This window comes from Drosophila teissieri, chromosome 2L (genome assembly GCF_016746235.2).
Source record: "Drosophila teissieri strain GT53w chromosome 2L, Prin_Dtei_1.1, whole genome shotgun sequence".
Taxonomy (NCBI): Eukaryota; Metazoa; Arthropoda; class Insecta; order Diptera; family Drosophilidae; genus Drosophila; species Drosophila teissieri.
In genome coordinates this window covers 20955820-20972140 of record NC_053029.1, presented here as the reverse complement: position 1 = coordinate 20972140, position 16321 = coordinate 20955820, and the positions used below count along the sequence as shown (strand labels likewise).

Genomic DNA, 16321 nt, shown 5'->3' with positions numbered 1-16321 from the left:
TCGAGGGTGGAAAGACCCAGCGAAGACCGCCAGGCGGACAGGGCATAAAGTTTATATAATTATTTTTATGCCGACTCTCATAACTGAAGTGGAACGTGTGTAGGTACACGGAGAAAAATTCCTAAGTCACTCTCCGTTTTTCCGAGTACTTACTTAAACTTGAAATCTTATAATGTGTCACGGTTGCAACATTCCTAGTTCTATTATAAAAACCAAATGGGAATATGGTGGTAGTTGAAAATGATGGTCTACGAAATGTAATGCTTTGTTGAGCAGATTATCAGAAAACCATATGTTGTATATATGGTAGAGATGATTTATGGCTTACGTCATAAAGCAGATAATTTTCCCGGTGTGTCCTTGTCTCCAGGGGATGTGTCAGCCCATTTCTCTTGACTAAACTTTTCGACTTGCTAACTATGTGAGTTATGCAATGAATAAAATTAAATTACGCAAATGTGATTGGCTGTGATGTTGCTGATGCGAGAGCTGCTCCCAGCAACATGTTGCTAATGACAGCCAGGACTCACGTCTCGCCACCCCGGCAGATGCATTTTAATTAAAATCATGAAGGAGGGCTCGCTTTAATCTAAAGTCCTGTATCCAGAACGGAAATTGTGTGCGGCTGTTGAAGTGTCGGTTGTTATTGCCACCGCCATCCACGATCCACCCACTCCGTAGGCGGGTGTCCTTGTATGTTTGTTGTCCTGTCTGCAGGGTTGATTTGGCAAACGACGCAATTTGTTGTTGTTTGCGACATGGCAGCATGGTGGGTCAGTCTGTGGGTGTTGGGATGTTTGCACATTAAATACCGTAGCGCAGCCCAGCGAGCTTTCACTTTTCCTGCGCTGGCAGGGAAAGAAATGTTTAAACAAATATAATGTCGTTGGCAATGAAAGGTACGCAAAGAACCCCATGCTCTTGCACAGTTATACTGTTATACTTAGCGGGTGAATAATCTTGGGTGAATAATCTATATTATTCTAAGAAAAAAAAGTGGATAAATGGTGTCTTAAGGAACAATAGGGATTACCATATTTAAAAGAATACAAATTTACACAATAAAGCGATTAAAGCACTCCTACATTTCTTCGTATATTATCTTGATTGTGTTATTAATTGGCTAATAAATCCAATCGGGTTATTTTTCATTTTATTCAAAACCAAACACTCATACAGTCTCCGCTACATATGAGCAAGGAAAACAGCATCTACGCCTTCCGGTTACTTGTGACATTATAATTTTTCCCAGTGCATATTTGTGCATTTGTTCCCTGGGGCCTCGTAGGCGTTGCCAAGTTGATTGTTTTGGCCTGCATTTTGCGTGGGAGACAGCCTAGAAAGTACAGTTGCTTCCGGTCAACTCTTTCGAATGGTTAATGGTGGCGAAACCTCTTCTTCTCCAACTGAACGGGAAGGATGTCTGTTTGTCCTGTTTGGAGAATGGGCGGCATATGAAATCATAAAATTTAACGATCGCCAAAGTGTCTGGCTGGTTCTGCCAACGGGGGTGGCTTTAGGGTGACCTAATACCACCCAACCACCACCCCTACCACCCAAATCGCTCAGCTGTTCGGCACGTGTTCAAATTACCGTAAAGACGCTTAGGGGTGAATACGCCAGTGCAGCTACAAGTCCAGCAACAACAGCCGACAGCCAAACGACATTCAAATTGAGTGAGTGAATTAAAAAACCTGGCAATCAGCAGAGGTCCTGGCAAGAGCGAGAGAGTCTGAGAATTCAACTTGGGAGAGCCGCTGTTCCTCTCAGCGAAGTGCGTTTGCAGCAAAATATGAGCATAAGTTCGAGCGCTCGCTTCCTTCCGTCCTTTGTTCCTTTTGCCGATGTTTGTGGGGTTTGTTCCCCTCGCTTCGATTCGGCTCGAGTTTCCTTTCCCTGTGCCTGTGTGTGTGAGCGGCAAGAGCACTGTGCGGGAGCGTGCGTGAGAGGTCACGGGGATCGTGGCTGCCAGACATTTACGGTTATAGGTTGTAACTGAGCACAGTGGTTCGAGTCCAGTAGCAAGTAGAAGGATATTAAATAAGGATATTAAAAATAAATAAAAAACAAATGTTGCAATTATAAAAATGTAAATATTTATTTGGATGTTATACGGAGAATCCATGCTAGTATAAAGATCCTTTAATGATCACTGATTAAATTCAGACGCATAAGTCCCACCTTTCAAAAAAGCATTAAACAGATAATTTCCGCAGGAGTTATTAGTCAACGCAGCATCTAATAATTATTTAATGCACATATGTACCTACCAGCTCCTTTTGCCAATCCATCGGTGCATTATTTGTTCTCCTCTCTCGCGATGGCTGGCCCCACAGTTCGAAAACGTTTTTTGAACTTTAAGCTCTCTCTAGAGCACTTTTTCCCGGCCTCACACGGCCTCAACCCCCTTTTACACACCTCGCTACATAATTTCAACAATATGCGAGCATTGAACGTGCACAACCCCCCCCCACCACTTGCACCACCACAATCTAGGAAAACGAAATCAGACATAAAAACATTACATTGCAAACCCTTATTTTGCTCACACACTAAAAAGAGGAGGAAAGCGGGCGATTTGAAGGCGAAACAGCCGAAACTGAAACTGAAACTGAAGCGGAGAAATCGCAGGATACAAGACGCGGGGTGCACGCGGGGCGAGTTCTCTGGCATCGACAAGGGATGCAAAAGCGAGTGCCAGATATTAACCCTCTGGTGGATGTATGTGTGCGAGTGTGCGGCAGAGGTGTGTGTGTCAGTGGCGCAGTATTGGTGAGCCTTTGTGCGCTGTGTTTGGGTTTTCGCCGTGCTTGTCAATCCCGTCGTGCCAAAACAAACGCAACGAACATTTTCGCCGATTAGAAGCAAGAACCATCCGTGAGTGCAACGCGAGCGGACGGATCCGCCGACTCCTCGTGTATTCCGACTTATCCCGCTGCTGATAAGTCGCCGCGATTGCAACAATTAGCTATAATTATTCATTAACTGGAATCGAAGTCCAGTAGATATCGCGAATTCGCGGAATCTGTGTCAGCGAGATAGAATACCACTCGAGTTTTCCTCAATATCTTTCGCCGGTTGTCTTTGTTATTGTTCGCCGGCGCTTCTTCCTTTTTTTTGTTTGGGGGGAATAGTTATTGTGTTTGTACTCGTGTGTGAGAGTCTGCCATTGTGTGAGTGCGTATCTGTGTCTGTGAGTCAGCGCAAATGGCAATGCGCATCTTTGTTTACCCACAAAATCCAAGGCTCTCATAGCGGAGAAGTGTCAGTGAAAGCGCCGCCAAAATCTAAGTCTAGTGCTTTTCTTCTGCCTTTCCGGCCGAAACAATGAACGACTCGCCCGATAATTTGCATGCCGATTGCGATAGTCGAGTCAGCAACAACAATGGCAGCAGCAACACCAACGATGGTCCCAATAACGACGGCGACTCCGACGAGGAGGTCATCGAGGGCATGGCGCTGCTGGAGGGCAACTACCAAGTGCTGCGCCAGTGGGTGCCGCCCGCCCCCCACTATTGGGATGCGCCCCCTAAGGCCATTATCAAGTCCGCCGAAGTCAGGTAAACATGCGAATGAGTCCAAGCAGGGACATGCTGCATGCTGCTTGCTGCTTGCTGCAGGCCACATGCATCACTGCGGCAGCAACATCGCGACACCAGCAACATGCTTATGCAATTAGGAGTGCAATTGCCAACGCTACATTTGGCGACTGCCTTCAATAAGTTTAATTAAGTGCTTCTGGTTTGATTTGACAGCGCATTCCATTTGCTGGTCACAAATTGCACGGCAATTAACTCGAATCAACTCTTTGCGAGTCTCAGACTTCGAGTTTGAGTCTGCACTGAGAAAACAACTGCGATGAACTTGGTCTTGAATCCAATACATGAGGGGTGGTCATACTTTGCATTTAGTTCTATTTTCTGCTCAAGGAACAAAAAGACTTCGTTAAATATTTACTTCAGAGATGTAATATAAAAGGTCATCTTTTCGTTTTCTCCAGCAGAGCGAATATATCGATTCATCCTTGGACACTAAAATATGTCCAATCAATATATATGCATATTTATTTTATTGTGATATTCTATTTGGAACTCAATAGACTTTTTCGCACTGGCATCAATCCTAAAACTTCGATTGCACCAGCGGACCTCTCTAGCGGTCCAAGGCAGCGGCAGCTGCAGCACTTGCCGCCACAGCACTATCCAATAAAAGTGCAGTTATTTGTAACGCACTTTTTATGGCCACACATGCGATGCGAACCCTCACGATTGGAACAATTTGGACCGGGCGGGGCGGTTCGAACCGCCCGAACAAGTCCCGTGCCCGGCCTATGGAAATCTCAATGGATTTGGCCTCGGCGCTTGACACATAATTTTTGCGTCTTAGACACTGCAATTCATTCAATAAAAATTTGATTTTTATGGGCGTCATCAAGTGTGGCGGCGAGCAGTATTTGCATGTTGAGCAAAAACTAACCGAATGCATATAAATGTGATTTAGTACTTTGAATACCCTACTTGTTTATATGTCAGCGAGAGTATTAGCTTCTTGAATCAAATCTATTTTTTGCTCTTAACGGAGTCTTTAGGCGATGAAAATATCATTTAACAGATTAAAAATCGAAACTAAATATGTATTTTGTTAAACATTTCATGTACGCGCAAATTTTAATTCCTTCATGTGGAAAGCCAAAATGTCTGTTCGTAGTCAAGATCCACTTTACATTTTAGAGTAATCTGTAAGCACCACGATAAGTTGCTTCAAGATTGGTCTAAACTTCTTTTTTTTTATATTATTGGAGGATCTATGTCTGATTAAGCTAAAACAATAATACTGCGAAATATCTATAATAGAGATATAACCCGCTGGATTTTAATGTTGGATAGTGGCAATTTCTATTCGAATACAATAAGCTTTTAAAAAGTTTATGTTAGGCTAGGTCATTTTTTCTTTAAACCAAAGTATGGCAGCCACCTTGCCGACTTAAAAATAATTTATGTATATACTCTTAATAATAAATTATAATAGATGGGTGTCCAAAAAATCTATTTATTTGATTTCCAACGGATTCCTTGAACTTGCTTGCATGAAACTTTTTGTCTGGACTTCTTTGTGTGCCGCTTGATCTCTGTCCGTCCGTATGTCTGACTGTTCGTCTGTCTGTCTGTCCGTATGTCCGTCTGTCCGTCTGTCTTCACTCAACGAGCGCCACAGTTGGCGTCTGGGTCTTGAGTTGCTGCTGTTGTCTCACTGTCAACACCAAGAGGTATGCAACATGCGGCAGCGCGGAAGGAGGAGCAGTGGGATCGTGGGGGCAAGAGTGCCTCCGTCGCAGTCGTTGACAACTGCAGCATGAGTCTGCGGAATTAAGTTGCTGTTGCAGCACGCTGTTTACTGTTGGCTGCCTGTTGCTGGCTGGTAAATAATAAATGCGTTACTCGGGAGAATGCGAGATGGGAAATCAAAATGCAAACGCTGCGAGATTTTTTGCTGGATATACTTGAAGCGGCAATAACAATGTCCCCCGTTTCGGCATGGCTTCGTTTTGTTTTTCTCTGCCGGGCCGTTAAGTGCAAATGCTGCAGTAGAAGCAGCAGCACGGCATTGTTGCAAGTACGAGTATCTTTTGCACGTTCTCAATATGCATTTCTGAATTACAATATGTTGATTGCATTTCACCGGCACGTAGACAGAACACATGCACTCCACGGCTTCCAGCCGCCATAATAATGATGAGTATCGAAATTGCCAACAATGCAGTACATTTCCGTAGCTCCGGCCCCCACCGACTCCCTCTTCGACTATCAGTCCCTACTTGGCTTCCTTTTCTGCGGTCTGGTCGCTTTTGTTCTTGCCAGGATCCCTCCCTTAACGGTTCGGGCCAAATTACTTTATACTTCTGAACGGTTCGTTGCCAGGGTAATTGATATAGCTTTGCTTCGCACTGCTGTTTCGCCCCTTTGTTAAGCGGAAAGTTTGTTCTTGGTATGAAAAGCCACCAGTCGAGAAACTTCATTTCACTTCTTCTTCCCGAAGTCGGGGTAAATCGGGTAAATCCCTGAATACAACAAGCCACCCCCGACCCCAAAGAGCCGCTTCCGACCTACTGCCAAACCGCAGATGACATAATTAATGAGCCTTTGAACCGTCCATAAATGCGGAATAGTTCACATTCAGTTATTGTTAACGATGCTCATGACCTGTGTATAAATCAATTTAATATTTCTCGTCTTCCCGTTTCAGGTAAGTTTATATACGACAGCCAGGCGACTCCTTTCTCTTCGTTGGCCGTGCCAGTCACAATGGCAACATCAACATCAACAACAACTTCCAGAAACTTTTTGAATTGTGTGAAGGCGGCACGTCAATGTCATTGGGACTTAGGGTAAAAGGCGAAGGAAATTCAAATTGGAGCCCCAGGGAGCCGAGCCAACAGCTTGAACGAAAATTACGACGACTTGTCACACGAGCTAGGTTTTTGTATTAGCTTTTTGGAATTTTTTGATGGGGATTGTTAGCAAATTAACACAACAGGCAGGCTCATAAATTGCAATTTACTTGGAAAAAACTATAACTTAAACTTCAACTGTTTCAAATCAGGATGAACTAAGCGTGTTCTGCCAAAAAAGGAGTTTTATTTACATATATGTCACCTTTACACAGCTATATCATACATTAAGCCAAGCATTAAGCATCGAGTTCAAACATATCCAAAAATGAGGCCCACGCAGCACTCCGTCATAAACTCAGTGGGCAAGAAGATTGGGAGCCTATCGATCAACGGTTCGCACTCCAACAAACAGAACTTCATGGACATGGATCTAGAGGAACAGCAGCCTGAGGAAATGTACTTGGCCACACAGACCGTGGAGGACATTCTTAATGAGGTCCTGTGCATGCAAAACTTCCAGCAAAAACAGTCAGACAGCATCCTAGATCAGTTCTGCCAGTCGGAGAAGTCCAGGGACCTGAAGCTGGACGACGATTTGGACATGGACCCGAGACTGCGCAACTGGAACCGCGTGCTGGAAGAGCGAAGGCGACTGCAGGATCGGATCGCGCGGCAGACAGGAAAGCGGGCCGAGGACGTGCTCTTTAACCGCTCGGCAACCATCGACGAGGCCAACAAGCGGATGATCCTGCGCGTCCTTGACACCGCAGACCGGTCGCGACCTCTTGCTCGCCTCAAGGATAACGTTACCTTGAGCTCGCTGAAGCCGCGCTGTGATCCCCATCTCTGCCGCGAGATTAAGGCGCTGTACGCCGTGAAGCCGCAGTTGCAGGAGGTGGAGTTCGTTGGCCTACCGCAGGTCACCCAAAAGGAGCTGGCTGCCACCCGCCTGCCACCTAACGAGATCGAGAGCCAGTGGCAGCGCTCCCAGGTCTTGAGCGGACGACTTGAGGACAAGAAGCACTCCATTCGACAGGTGCTTGACTTTGCACCCGACCTAAAGGGACTGCAGGTCACGCCGGCATTGGTGGGCTCGTCCACCAAGACTCTGCAAATCATCAAAGTCGACGAAACTTCCTTGTCTATTATCTCCGGGAACTCCACTCCGGAAGAGGAGGAGGATTCGGAGTCTGATCTGCTGTCCATAGAAGGGGAGGAGAGCGATAGCTATCGGGAGCCGGCACTCGAGGAAATAACAAAGGGAATTGTCGAGAGTCTGGACATGGATGACGCCAAGGACATACACGGTCTGATGATCAACGGCGTGCTCATTAGTTACCGCAATCCTGTCGGCGCCATAAGCAAAAGCATCAGTATGCTTCTCCAATGTGAACCATATGAGCGCGTGGTGAAGATGCTTTTGGACATTCAGGTAAACTGGGGTCAAACTGAGGTCCGTTCTTCGAGACCGCTAGCTTCATTAGCTGGTCATCTTGTACCCTTCTGCGGGGGCTTTGGTAAATAATAGTGCAAGGACATACTCGCTAACATAATGACTTCCTGCAGAATCTGAGTCCGAAGCTGGTGCATGTCTTTTGGCTTAGCAAGAACCGCTTGCGCTCTGACCGGCTGCCCTTGAACTCCGAGCTGGTATTCGACCGCAGCGAGTTCATCCTGGAGCCGCAGGGTCGCCGCCTCATCCGGGTGATGTTTCAGCCGAAAAAGGTGGGCCTGTACACGCAGCGATGGCACGTGAACTTCCAAAAGTCGCCCTTCTGTGGTACCCGTCGGTTAGACGTCGTTCTCCAGGGTCAGTGCACCATGCCCGCTCCGTTCCAGAGACGCCTCGAGGGTCACAGACAGGTGCCCTTAGATAAGCAGCAACAATTGCAGGCCCAGGGCCTTCTCCAAATGCAGGCCAGCTTGGCTCCCATTATCGAGAACCCGCGACCATTGTGTCCCTACCAAAGACCCCTTGACGAACGCGAGGTCTTCAATGCCCAGAACTTCTCTTATCGATGCCAGCGATACGAGGATCTGGAGGCGCTTAAGGACTTATATCAACTGGCCAAGAAGCCACGCGATAGACCTTGGGATTGGAGTATCGAGACCCTGCGTCACTATATTGGCAAGCAGGAGAGTCGTCTTCTGCGCGAGAATCTCCACAACCAACTGATTGCTTTGCTCCAGCCGATGAAGTGCAACAGGTGTTCATCTTATCCCTTCCTGGAGCACAACACAGAGCGGGATAGATCTCGCTTCATCTATGTGCGCGGCACTATCAGCAGCACCATCGACGAATGGGAAGCAATGGTTTTTGGCCTGGATGAACAGTTCTTCAAGCTGGAGCTCCTTCGCTATCTAGGCGAGAATTCTTCTATTCCGATCGCCGCAGAACTAACCCAGAAGAACCGCCAGCAGGGTCCAGATGAAAACGATGAAATTCAGATCGTAGAGAAAGTTTCGAAGAGAGTCAAGGCCAGCAAGTACCTCAAGGACTCCCTCTACATGCACACTTACAGTCTGCTATGTGATGCTGTCGAGGTCATAGTCTCCGTAATCGAGAGCACCGCTGATTAGCAATCATACCACTGATAATACCGATATACCCTTTCCAAGTTTTGGTCATCTATTTTTTTAAGTGGCAACACCCAATTAAAATTAAAAAAAAAAACATTTATTTCATTTTTTTTGCAATAATATACCTCGAACAAAGATATCATATTCATTGGTTTCATTGCTGGTTATCTTAGCTAGGTACCACCAGAAAAAATTGACTTACATATTATTTCGATTTAACGATTTTTAAAATGTTAATCTACTCCCCAACGCACTTGATTTTGATTAAAGCGAGTAGGAATATGATTATATAGCTAGCTTGGAATTAAGTCTTTTACATTCGATTCAGGGCACTATATATCGTATGTCAATATATATTTTATTACTGTTCAAGTTAACTCGAACCCAAACTCTAACCCGCTCACAAAATGGAGAATATAGTAGAGAAAAAGCGGCAGACGGTAAAATCTCCTCTGGCCCTTGAGTGCCAAACGTTCAACTTGACGGATTCCACGCTTACCCCCAAAACCAACGAGTCTGAAAACTTTTCGAAATTTACACTGGCCAACATGGTGTCGCTACCGTCCTCCTTGACCGAACCCACGACCCGTTCGAATGCGCAGGCGCAGCTGAATGCCGCCTCGCCCATGGGCAACTACACGGAGCGAATGGTGGAGGACATTCTGACCGAGATTTTCAAGGAGCGACGGGGGGACTATCCAGAGACCTCATCCTCCTGCCACGCGGCTGATATGGCGTGGTCATTTCATGAGCGGGAACCGCACGTGGACAAACGCCTGCGCTACTGGAAGGAGGTGCTTCACCAGCGCAAGAAGGTGCAACAGCGCGTCCAGCGGGAAACGGGCAAGCTAGCCAGTGAGGTGCTCTTCAACCGCCGCTCCACGCTGGACAACCGGGACGGGCAGACGGTAAAGCAAGTGCTCGACTACGCGGACCGCATGAAGTGCGAGCGTCTGATGAGCGCGCCAATTTCCAAGCTGGGAGACCAAGTGGATCCCTGCACATGCCAAGTGATTCCCGGCCTGGAGGCCACGACACCGAAAGCAGAAAGGGTGGGCTACAAGGATGTAGAGGTCATTGGCTTGCCTGAGGTCTGCAAAAGGGAGCTCTTGGGCAATGAGGCCTTGGATCAGATCCCACCACCTGGCTGGCTGCAATCGGAGTTCCTGGACAAACGGCTGGAGCAACGCTTTTCAGACATCCAAAACGTTGTGGAGTTCTTTCCCGATGTGGACGCCCTGCAGGTGGAGGGCACTGCTATCAGCAAGCTCAAGCGATCACCAAAGCCGCTCCTAGTGGATGTGGATTCCATGCACACGGTGACCAAAAGTGACAGCTCGCCAATCTGCTCCGAGGAGTGCATCTGCGAGTCGTGTGGCGAAACGGAGGAGAAATCGTCAGGAGCCCAACCTCCCATTCCGGATGTGGGATTACGGGTTAATGGTGTGAATTACATTCCGTGCGAGGAAGATGGTGGCGGATTTAAGGACTGCTATGAAATCGTTGCCCGGTTCACATGCGATCCGTTTCGGCGTCGCTTTAAGCGCGTTCTACAGCTGACCAACATTGGCAAACAGTCGCTCTCCTTCTCCTGGAAACAGAGCACTTACTACTACAACAGGGGATCCCTGTTGCTGGCCCAGGACAACGAGTTTCACTTCGATCTAGAGGGCTTCAGGCTTTCGCACGGGGAGACTCGAAGTGTAGCGGTGCTCTACCAGCCACGAAAAGTGGCGATGGCGGTGGAGTTGTGGCTGCTTCAGGTGGAGCCGCGCATCTTTTGCGGTCGCCAGGAGTCCTTACTGCTCCGCCTTTACGGACGTTGTACTCCGCCAGCGGACTACATGGCCAAACTACTCGAGTGCCAGTGCGTCTGCATCTGCAAGTCGGATGCAGTGGCAATTGATAAACTGACCACCCATTTGGGGGCCCTAGCTCCCATGGTGGTGCCTCCTCCGACTTGCTGCCCTTATGAGCGCCCTCTGGACGATCGGGAGGCGTTTAACGCCCTAAATCCAGGCTATAGTTGTGCCCGCTTTGATGACCTGGAGATGCTTCGTGCGTTCCATCAGCGGTTAAAGAAGCCGCGGGAACCGCTCTGGGACCTGCGCCTATCAACGATCAAGGACTACATAATGCGGATTAGGACATTGGTGGAGCGAGAGTCGATATTTTCCGAATTTAACAAACTTCTCGCTCCTTTGCTGGGCGGCGTATCCTCATTGAATGCCAAGACTACCAAGCAGGATGAGCAAAAACAGCGGTCGAGGTTCATATATGTGCGCGGTGTAATCTGCAATGGAATCGCAGAGTGGGAGGACCTCATGTTCAACGTAGAAGACTCATTTTTCAAGCCAGAGCTACAGCGGTACTACCAAAGCTTGTTGGGAGAGTCCGAAGAAGGCGATGAGGAAAAATACGAAGAAGAACCAGAGCAGCCGAAGCCAATGACGCCCATCGACATGGAGAAACTAATGGAAATTTTGGGCGAAACGGAGTTGGACGAGAATAAGATCCGGACGGCGGTGATCCGCAAATTGTATCGGTCAAAATATTTCCGGGACGCGCTTTACATCCAAACTTACTCACATCTGTGCAACATGTCAGAGGACATTGTGTCCGTCATAGAGAGTACAGAAATAGTACCTACCTAGGGACTACTATAAGCCTCACGCTGTTTTAAGATAATAATTTGCACAAATCATTAGTTATCACATTACATGATGTATGTAGGAAAGGTCTATTCACTTTTAGAGAAAATCAAGAATAGCAGATGCGTGTGCGAGTAGTAGGATTTAGACCAAAGTATATTCTTGATTAGATTCACTTGACAAGTCGATCGTGTCCGCGTCGACCTAATCCAATTCTGATTCCGACAGATTTTTATTATAAGCCTACTTGCCATTTATTTTTCTTCCAACATTATTTGCAAAACCGTACGCTACAATTTAACTGATTTTGTTTTGCTTATCGATATCCAACTACATGACAAACTTTTAAATAAGTATCGCGTATCGATTAGTCGAGACCTACCATTTTTCTTTTTCGGCAAAAAGTATGTCCTGACTTCCAGCCAGTAAAGCCTTTTACAATTAGGGTTTTAGGAATGACATCTGTACGATACGTGTTCCCAACATCTCGATAATCATACGGCTATGGGTCCTTTCGATTATTGATTCCGATCGATAACTGATATGCTTCATGGGGACGCTTCCTTCTGAGTGTTCTTAAACTGTTCTAGTGAGCAGGCTCTAGAACTTTAAGTCAAAACATCCACGTAAATGTTTACAATTTACACCTTAAAATCGAATTAAATTATAAATGCGTTCAAGCCAGAAAAATGTGCTGACCGAGGTGGACACATCCGAGGGTATGATTCACCCAGATGGCTTAGCCAATGACCTTATAAAAGGGATTTTCAAAAATTATTCTGAACGAGGTCTTCATGATGAGTCATCCTTCAGTGTGTCTTCCGGTTCTTTACCGAATTGCAAGAGTAAAATTGATAGTCGTCTAGATTACTGGAAGAACATGCTCATTCAACGACGGACCTTACAAAAGAGACTACGCAGCCAATTGGGCAGGACTCCGGAGCATATGATCCTAAATCACCAGGGAAAAATAGTGAGACGTTCGATAGGGGGCTGCTTGGAGACCGTAGGACTACCCAGCTATTCAGCTGCTGAAATGTTGGGGTGTGAAGAGCTAATAAAGGAGGATGTGGATATTATGCCAGAGTCACCACCACAAATCCGTAGTTTGGAGGTGGTGGGCAAGAAATGCAAGGAGTGTCAGAAGGTTCAGGGTCATTGCCTAAAAGTGTCCAATCGGGAGGGCTGTGCAGAGGCTTCTTTAGGCGCAAGTGGCGCAGGCGAGGTGACCCAATCTACAGTGACGATCCAGCAAGCGGTTAGCGGACCAGGCGTTCGCATTAATGGAATCAACTTCTGGCCACATAATCCAGAGTTCTCGCCCACTATTGACCGAACCTTTGCTAGCCAACCTTTTCAACGATACCTGCGCCCCATTATACGCATCGAAAACATTGGACACCGAGAGCTGAGCATACATTGGAAGAAGGTTAATTTCTTCTCGAACAACAATACTCTTATGGAAGCCGAACTTGATGACTTCGTTTTTGATGTGGCCCCATTTGTGCTTCTTCCGGGCGAGGTTCGAGATGTTACGGTTCTCTATCAGCCGCGCCACGTGGCCATTGTAAAACAGCGCTGGCTGCTACTGACGAGTCCACGCATCTTCTTCTGTCGTCCTTCTGGTTTCACATTAAACTTGAACGGTCGCTGTACTCCGCCCAAAGAATACTTGGATCGCCTGAAAATGGAGAAGCTTCAGGTGATGTCCTATGAGGCGCGGGTGCATCTCCAGCAGCGGACATTGACCCTCTGTCCATATGAACGGGACCTGGAGGAGCGCGAGGTATTCAACTGCCGCAACAGAAGTTTCCAGTGCCTAACTCACGAAGATTTTGGGCGCCTCATGGCGTTCTACAAACGGGTGAGGCCTAGAAATTTATGTCTTTCTTCCTGGGACTACAGTGTGCACTCGCTAATCCACCTGGTATGTAATGGTCGCGATATACGGCAGCGCATTGCACACTTTTCGGAACTGACCAACTTGCTAGACGGCTTGCGAAGAACATCTACAATGCCACTGAATAGAGCGGACGCAGTTAATAGGCTGTGGGAACGCAATCACTCAAAACTGATTTATGTACGTGGAATACTAGGTAGTGTATTGGAAGAATGGGAACAAAAGGTGCATCTCCTTAGTGTGAGGGTCGCCAACCAAGATACTAGTACCAGCTTGCAGGTGGCCAATAACATTCCACGTTCCAAGTTATTTATGGACTCAATCTGTATCCAGTTGTACGGATTGATTTGCAGCGCGGTCGAGGATATCGCGTCGGTGATCGAAAGCACAGCTCAGATTTAGTGGTTTCCGAGCAGACTAACACATCAAAGCACCCAAACATATCACACTTGAAAACACAAAATAAAAAATAATAAAAATGAATAAGGGAAACGAAATTGGGCTAGTGCCTGGCTCTAGGCACGTCTCGTGGTTGCAGTCCTTCATCAGGGAGGAACCCGATTCCCAGAGGAACGAGGTGGAAATAAAGTCTGACTCCACATCACTTAAATTCCGTAAGCACAACCAGCTAAAAGAGGTTTCCGAACGGGATGGCAAGCAAGTAGTGGAGGAGATTATCCAGGACATCTTCGACAAGAAGCGGGGTACCATCACACAATCTGAATCGGACTTTTCGCTGCAAGAGGATATGCGAGAATCCCTGAGCATGGACCCTCGCCTGAAGCTGTGGTATCACACGCTCGAGAACCGTGCAGCCGTGCAGGCGAAGATCCAGAGGAAGCTCGGCCGCCGTCCCGACGAAATGCTGATCAACGTCGGCAGCACTGTAGCTCCCAGGGATCGAGGTAACGTGGAGCGGCTTCTCGACCTTGCCGGCCGCATGAATCCCACCAGCTTGTTCCAAAAGAAACCTGCCATTCTTCCCGCCTTGATTACCAGCCAATGCCAACTTCTACCCGAACTGCAGGAGACGCTTTCGCGTGCCGAGCAGTCCGGTCGGGCGGAGCTGGAGATCATCGGCTTAACCCGTGCTACCAAGCAGGAGATTCTGGGCAGGGCGTACCAACGTCCCGAGATGCCCACACCGTGGCAGAAGTCGCGCATGCTGGAGAATCGAATCGAGAGCAAGAGCAGCGACATCAAGCGCGTCATCTCGTTCTTCCCGAATCTGGACAGACTGGAGGTGGTGGGTGGCTCCGTGCAGCAGGAGTTTACCAACGGAGAAATTAGTCGGGTCGAACGGGTGTCTTGCGACTCTATTTTTAGCGTGAGCAGCACTTCTCAGATAATGGCCGACGAGGAGCAAAAAGATGAGGGACCTCACAGGGCAGAACCCGACCAAGCAAAAAATCAGGAATCTGTGGTTTCTCGTGCAGCCGTTAAGATCAACGGTATGCTCTTCGTCAACTCAGGAAAGCGCATCTTTTTACCGGAGATCGCGAACGTTTTTTTCGAGTGCCACCCGTACCAGAACGTGGTCAAGGAGGTGGCTCGCGTGGAGAACGTCGGTGGTCAGGTGCTCACCTGCCAGTGGGCCACTGTTGACTGCAAGCGTGCCCCCAAAATCACTGCCCAGTGCCAGACCTTCCTAATGTCGCAGGCCAGCTTCACCGTTTTGCCAGGAGAGGTGCACGTATGCCGAGCGCTTTTCCGACCACGTGGATGCTACCTGCTGAAGCAGCGATATGAGCTCCGCATTTTTCCCAACGTAATCGGTTCTGTGCGCGGTATTTTCTTGGTTCGGTTGACGGGACGCTGTATCCCAGCTCCGGAGTACACAGTCAAGCTTCGGCGGCACCAGGAACTGCTTACGGAAAAGTCCAAGAAGAAAATGGCAAATGACCTAAGCAAGTACCAGGCGTCAATAGTGCCCCTCTTGCATCCGCCCGAAGTAATGTGTCCTTATGAGCGAGTGTTGGATGAAAGGGAGGTGTTTAATGTAGAAAATCCTGGATACAAGTGCGAGCGGTTTGATGACCTTGAGACATTGAGATCCCTATACGAAGCTCTTAAGAAACCGAGGGAGCCCGCTTGGGATCTGCGACTGGAGACGGTTCGTAAGGTAATCCTGCGGTTCCCGGACTCCAATAAACGTAAGTTGTATTTCGAAAAACTAGTCAAAGTTCAAGAGGAACTAAAGCTGTGTAGAGGCAGTGATTTACATACGCACTTCAGTCAGCATAACGAGAGGATTCGTTCCAATTACATCTATGTGAAGGGGTGTATAGGCAATGGCATCCAGGAGTGGGAGGAGATGATGGCATCGATGGAACTGAGTGCCTTCAGGTTGGAGATTAGTCACTTTCGGTTAAAAGAAGAAAAAGGGAAGACACTTTTAGATGGGGACGGTTATAACGGCAAAGGATCGGATGAAAAGCCATGGATGCAGCAGCTGCGTAAGGGAAACCCCTATCAGTATCTCCTGAAAAAATTGCGATCGCGGAAATCATACAGGGATAGCCTATACGTTCAGACATACTCGCACCTTTGTGACATGGCCGAAAACGTGGTTTCCGTCATCGAGAGCACTAAGAACGCTTAAAGTAGCTCTACAAAACTGCTTTTTGCAGTTTGGTTACAATTTTAACGTCCAAATTGAATATGGTTCAGAAATAGTAGGAAGTTGCCAAAAGTCTCGCAAAGAAATAAAGAAAAACACCCAAGGGATGGTCTATTGGTTTGGAAATCTATTAGCAGTGCCGGGTTGGAAACTATTTCCCTGCCTGGGGACACACCTGT

The 16321-nt window shown here is 47.5% G+C and overlaps 5 protein-coding genes across 8 annotated transcripts in view; all 5 read left to right on the top strand.

Moving 5' to 3' along the window:
• The window catches only part of LOC122626320 (protein prickle), a 59920-nt gene that overhangs the window by 18081 nt on the left and 25518 nt on the right, over positions 1–16321 (top strand). The window lies entirely within an intron of this gene.
• Positions 6591–9087, top strand: LOC122626323. The gene is made up of 2 exons (XM_043806529.1): positions 6591–7823; positions 7958–9087. Exons 1-2 carry the CDS (start codon positions 6717–6719, stop codon positions 8969–8971), a joined length of 2121 nt encoding a protein of 706 aa, XP_043662464.1. The 5' UTR covers positions 6591–6716; the 3' UTR covers positions 8972–9087.
• On the top strand, positions 9320–11637 carry LOC122626321. Its single transcript, XM_043806524.1, has one exon. It carries the CDS (start codon positions 9379–9381, stop codon positions 11623–11625), a length of 2247 nt encoding a protein of 748 aa, XP_043662459.1. The 5' UTR covers positions 9320–9378; the 3' UTR covers positions 11626–11637.
• Positions 12232–13924, top strand: LOC122626324. Its single transcript, XM_043806530.1, has one exon. It carries the CDS (start codon positions 12293–12295, stop codon positions 13922–13924), a length of 1632 nt encoding a protein of 543 aa, XP_043662465.1. The 5' UTR covers positions 12232–12292.
• Positions 14001–16242, top strand: LOC122626322. Of its 4 annotated transcripts, none has more exons than XM_043806528.1 (2): positions 14001–15675; positions 15758–15934. In XM_043806528.1, the coding sequence occupies exons 1-2, from the start codon at positions 14001–14003 to the stop codon at positions 15796–15798; spliced, it is 1716 nt and encodes a 571-aa protein (XP_043662463.1). In that variant the 3' UTR covers positions 15799–15934. The 4 variants fall into 4 exon arrangements, with proteins under 4 accessions (XP_043662463.1, XP_043662462.1, XP_043662461.1 ...); XM_043806527.1 differs by having other exon boundaries at positions 15737–15934; XM_043806526.1 differs by having other exon boundaries at positions 15731–15934.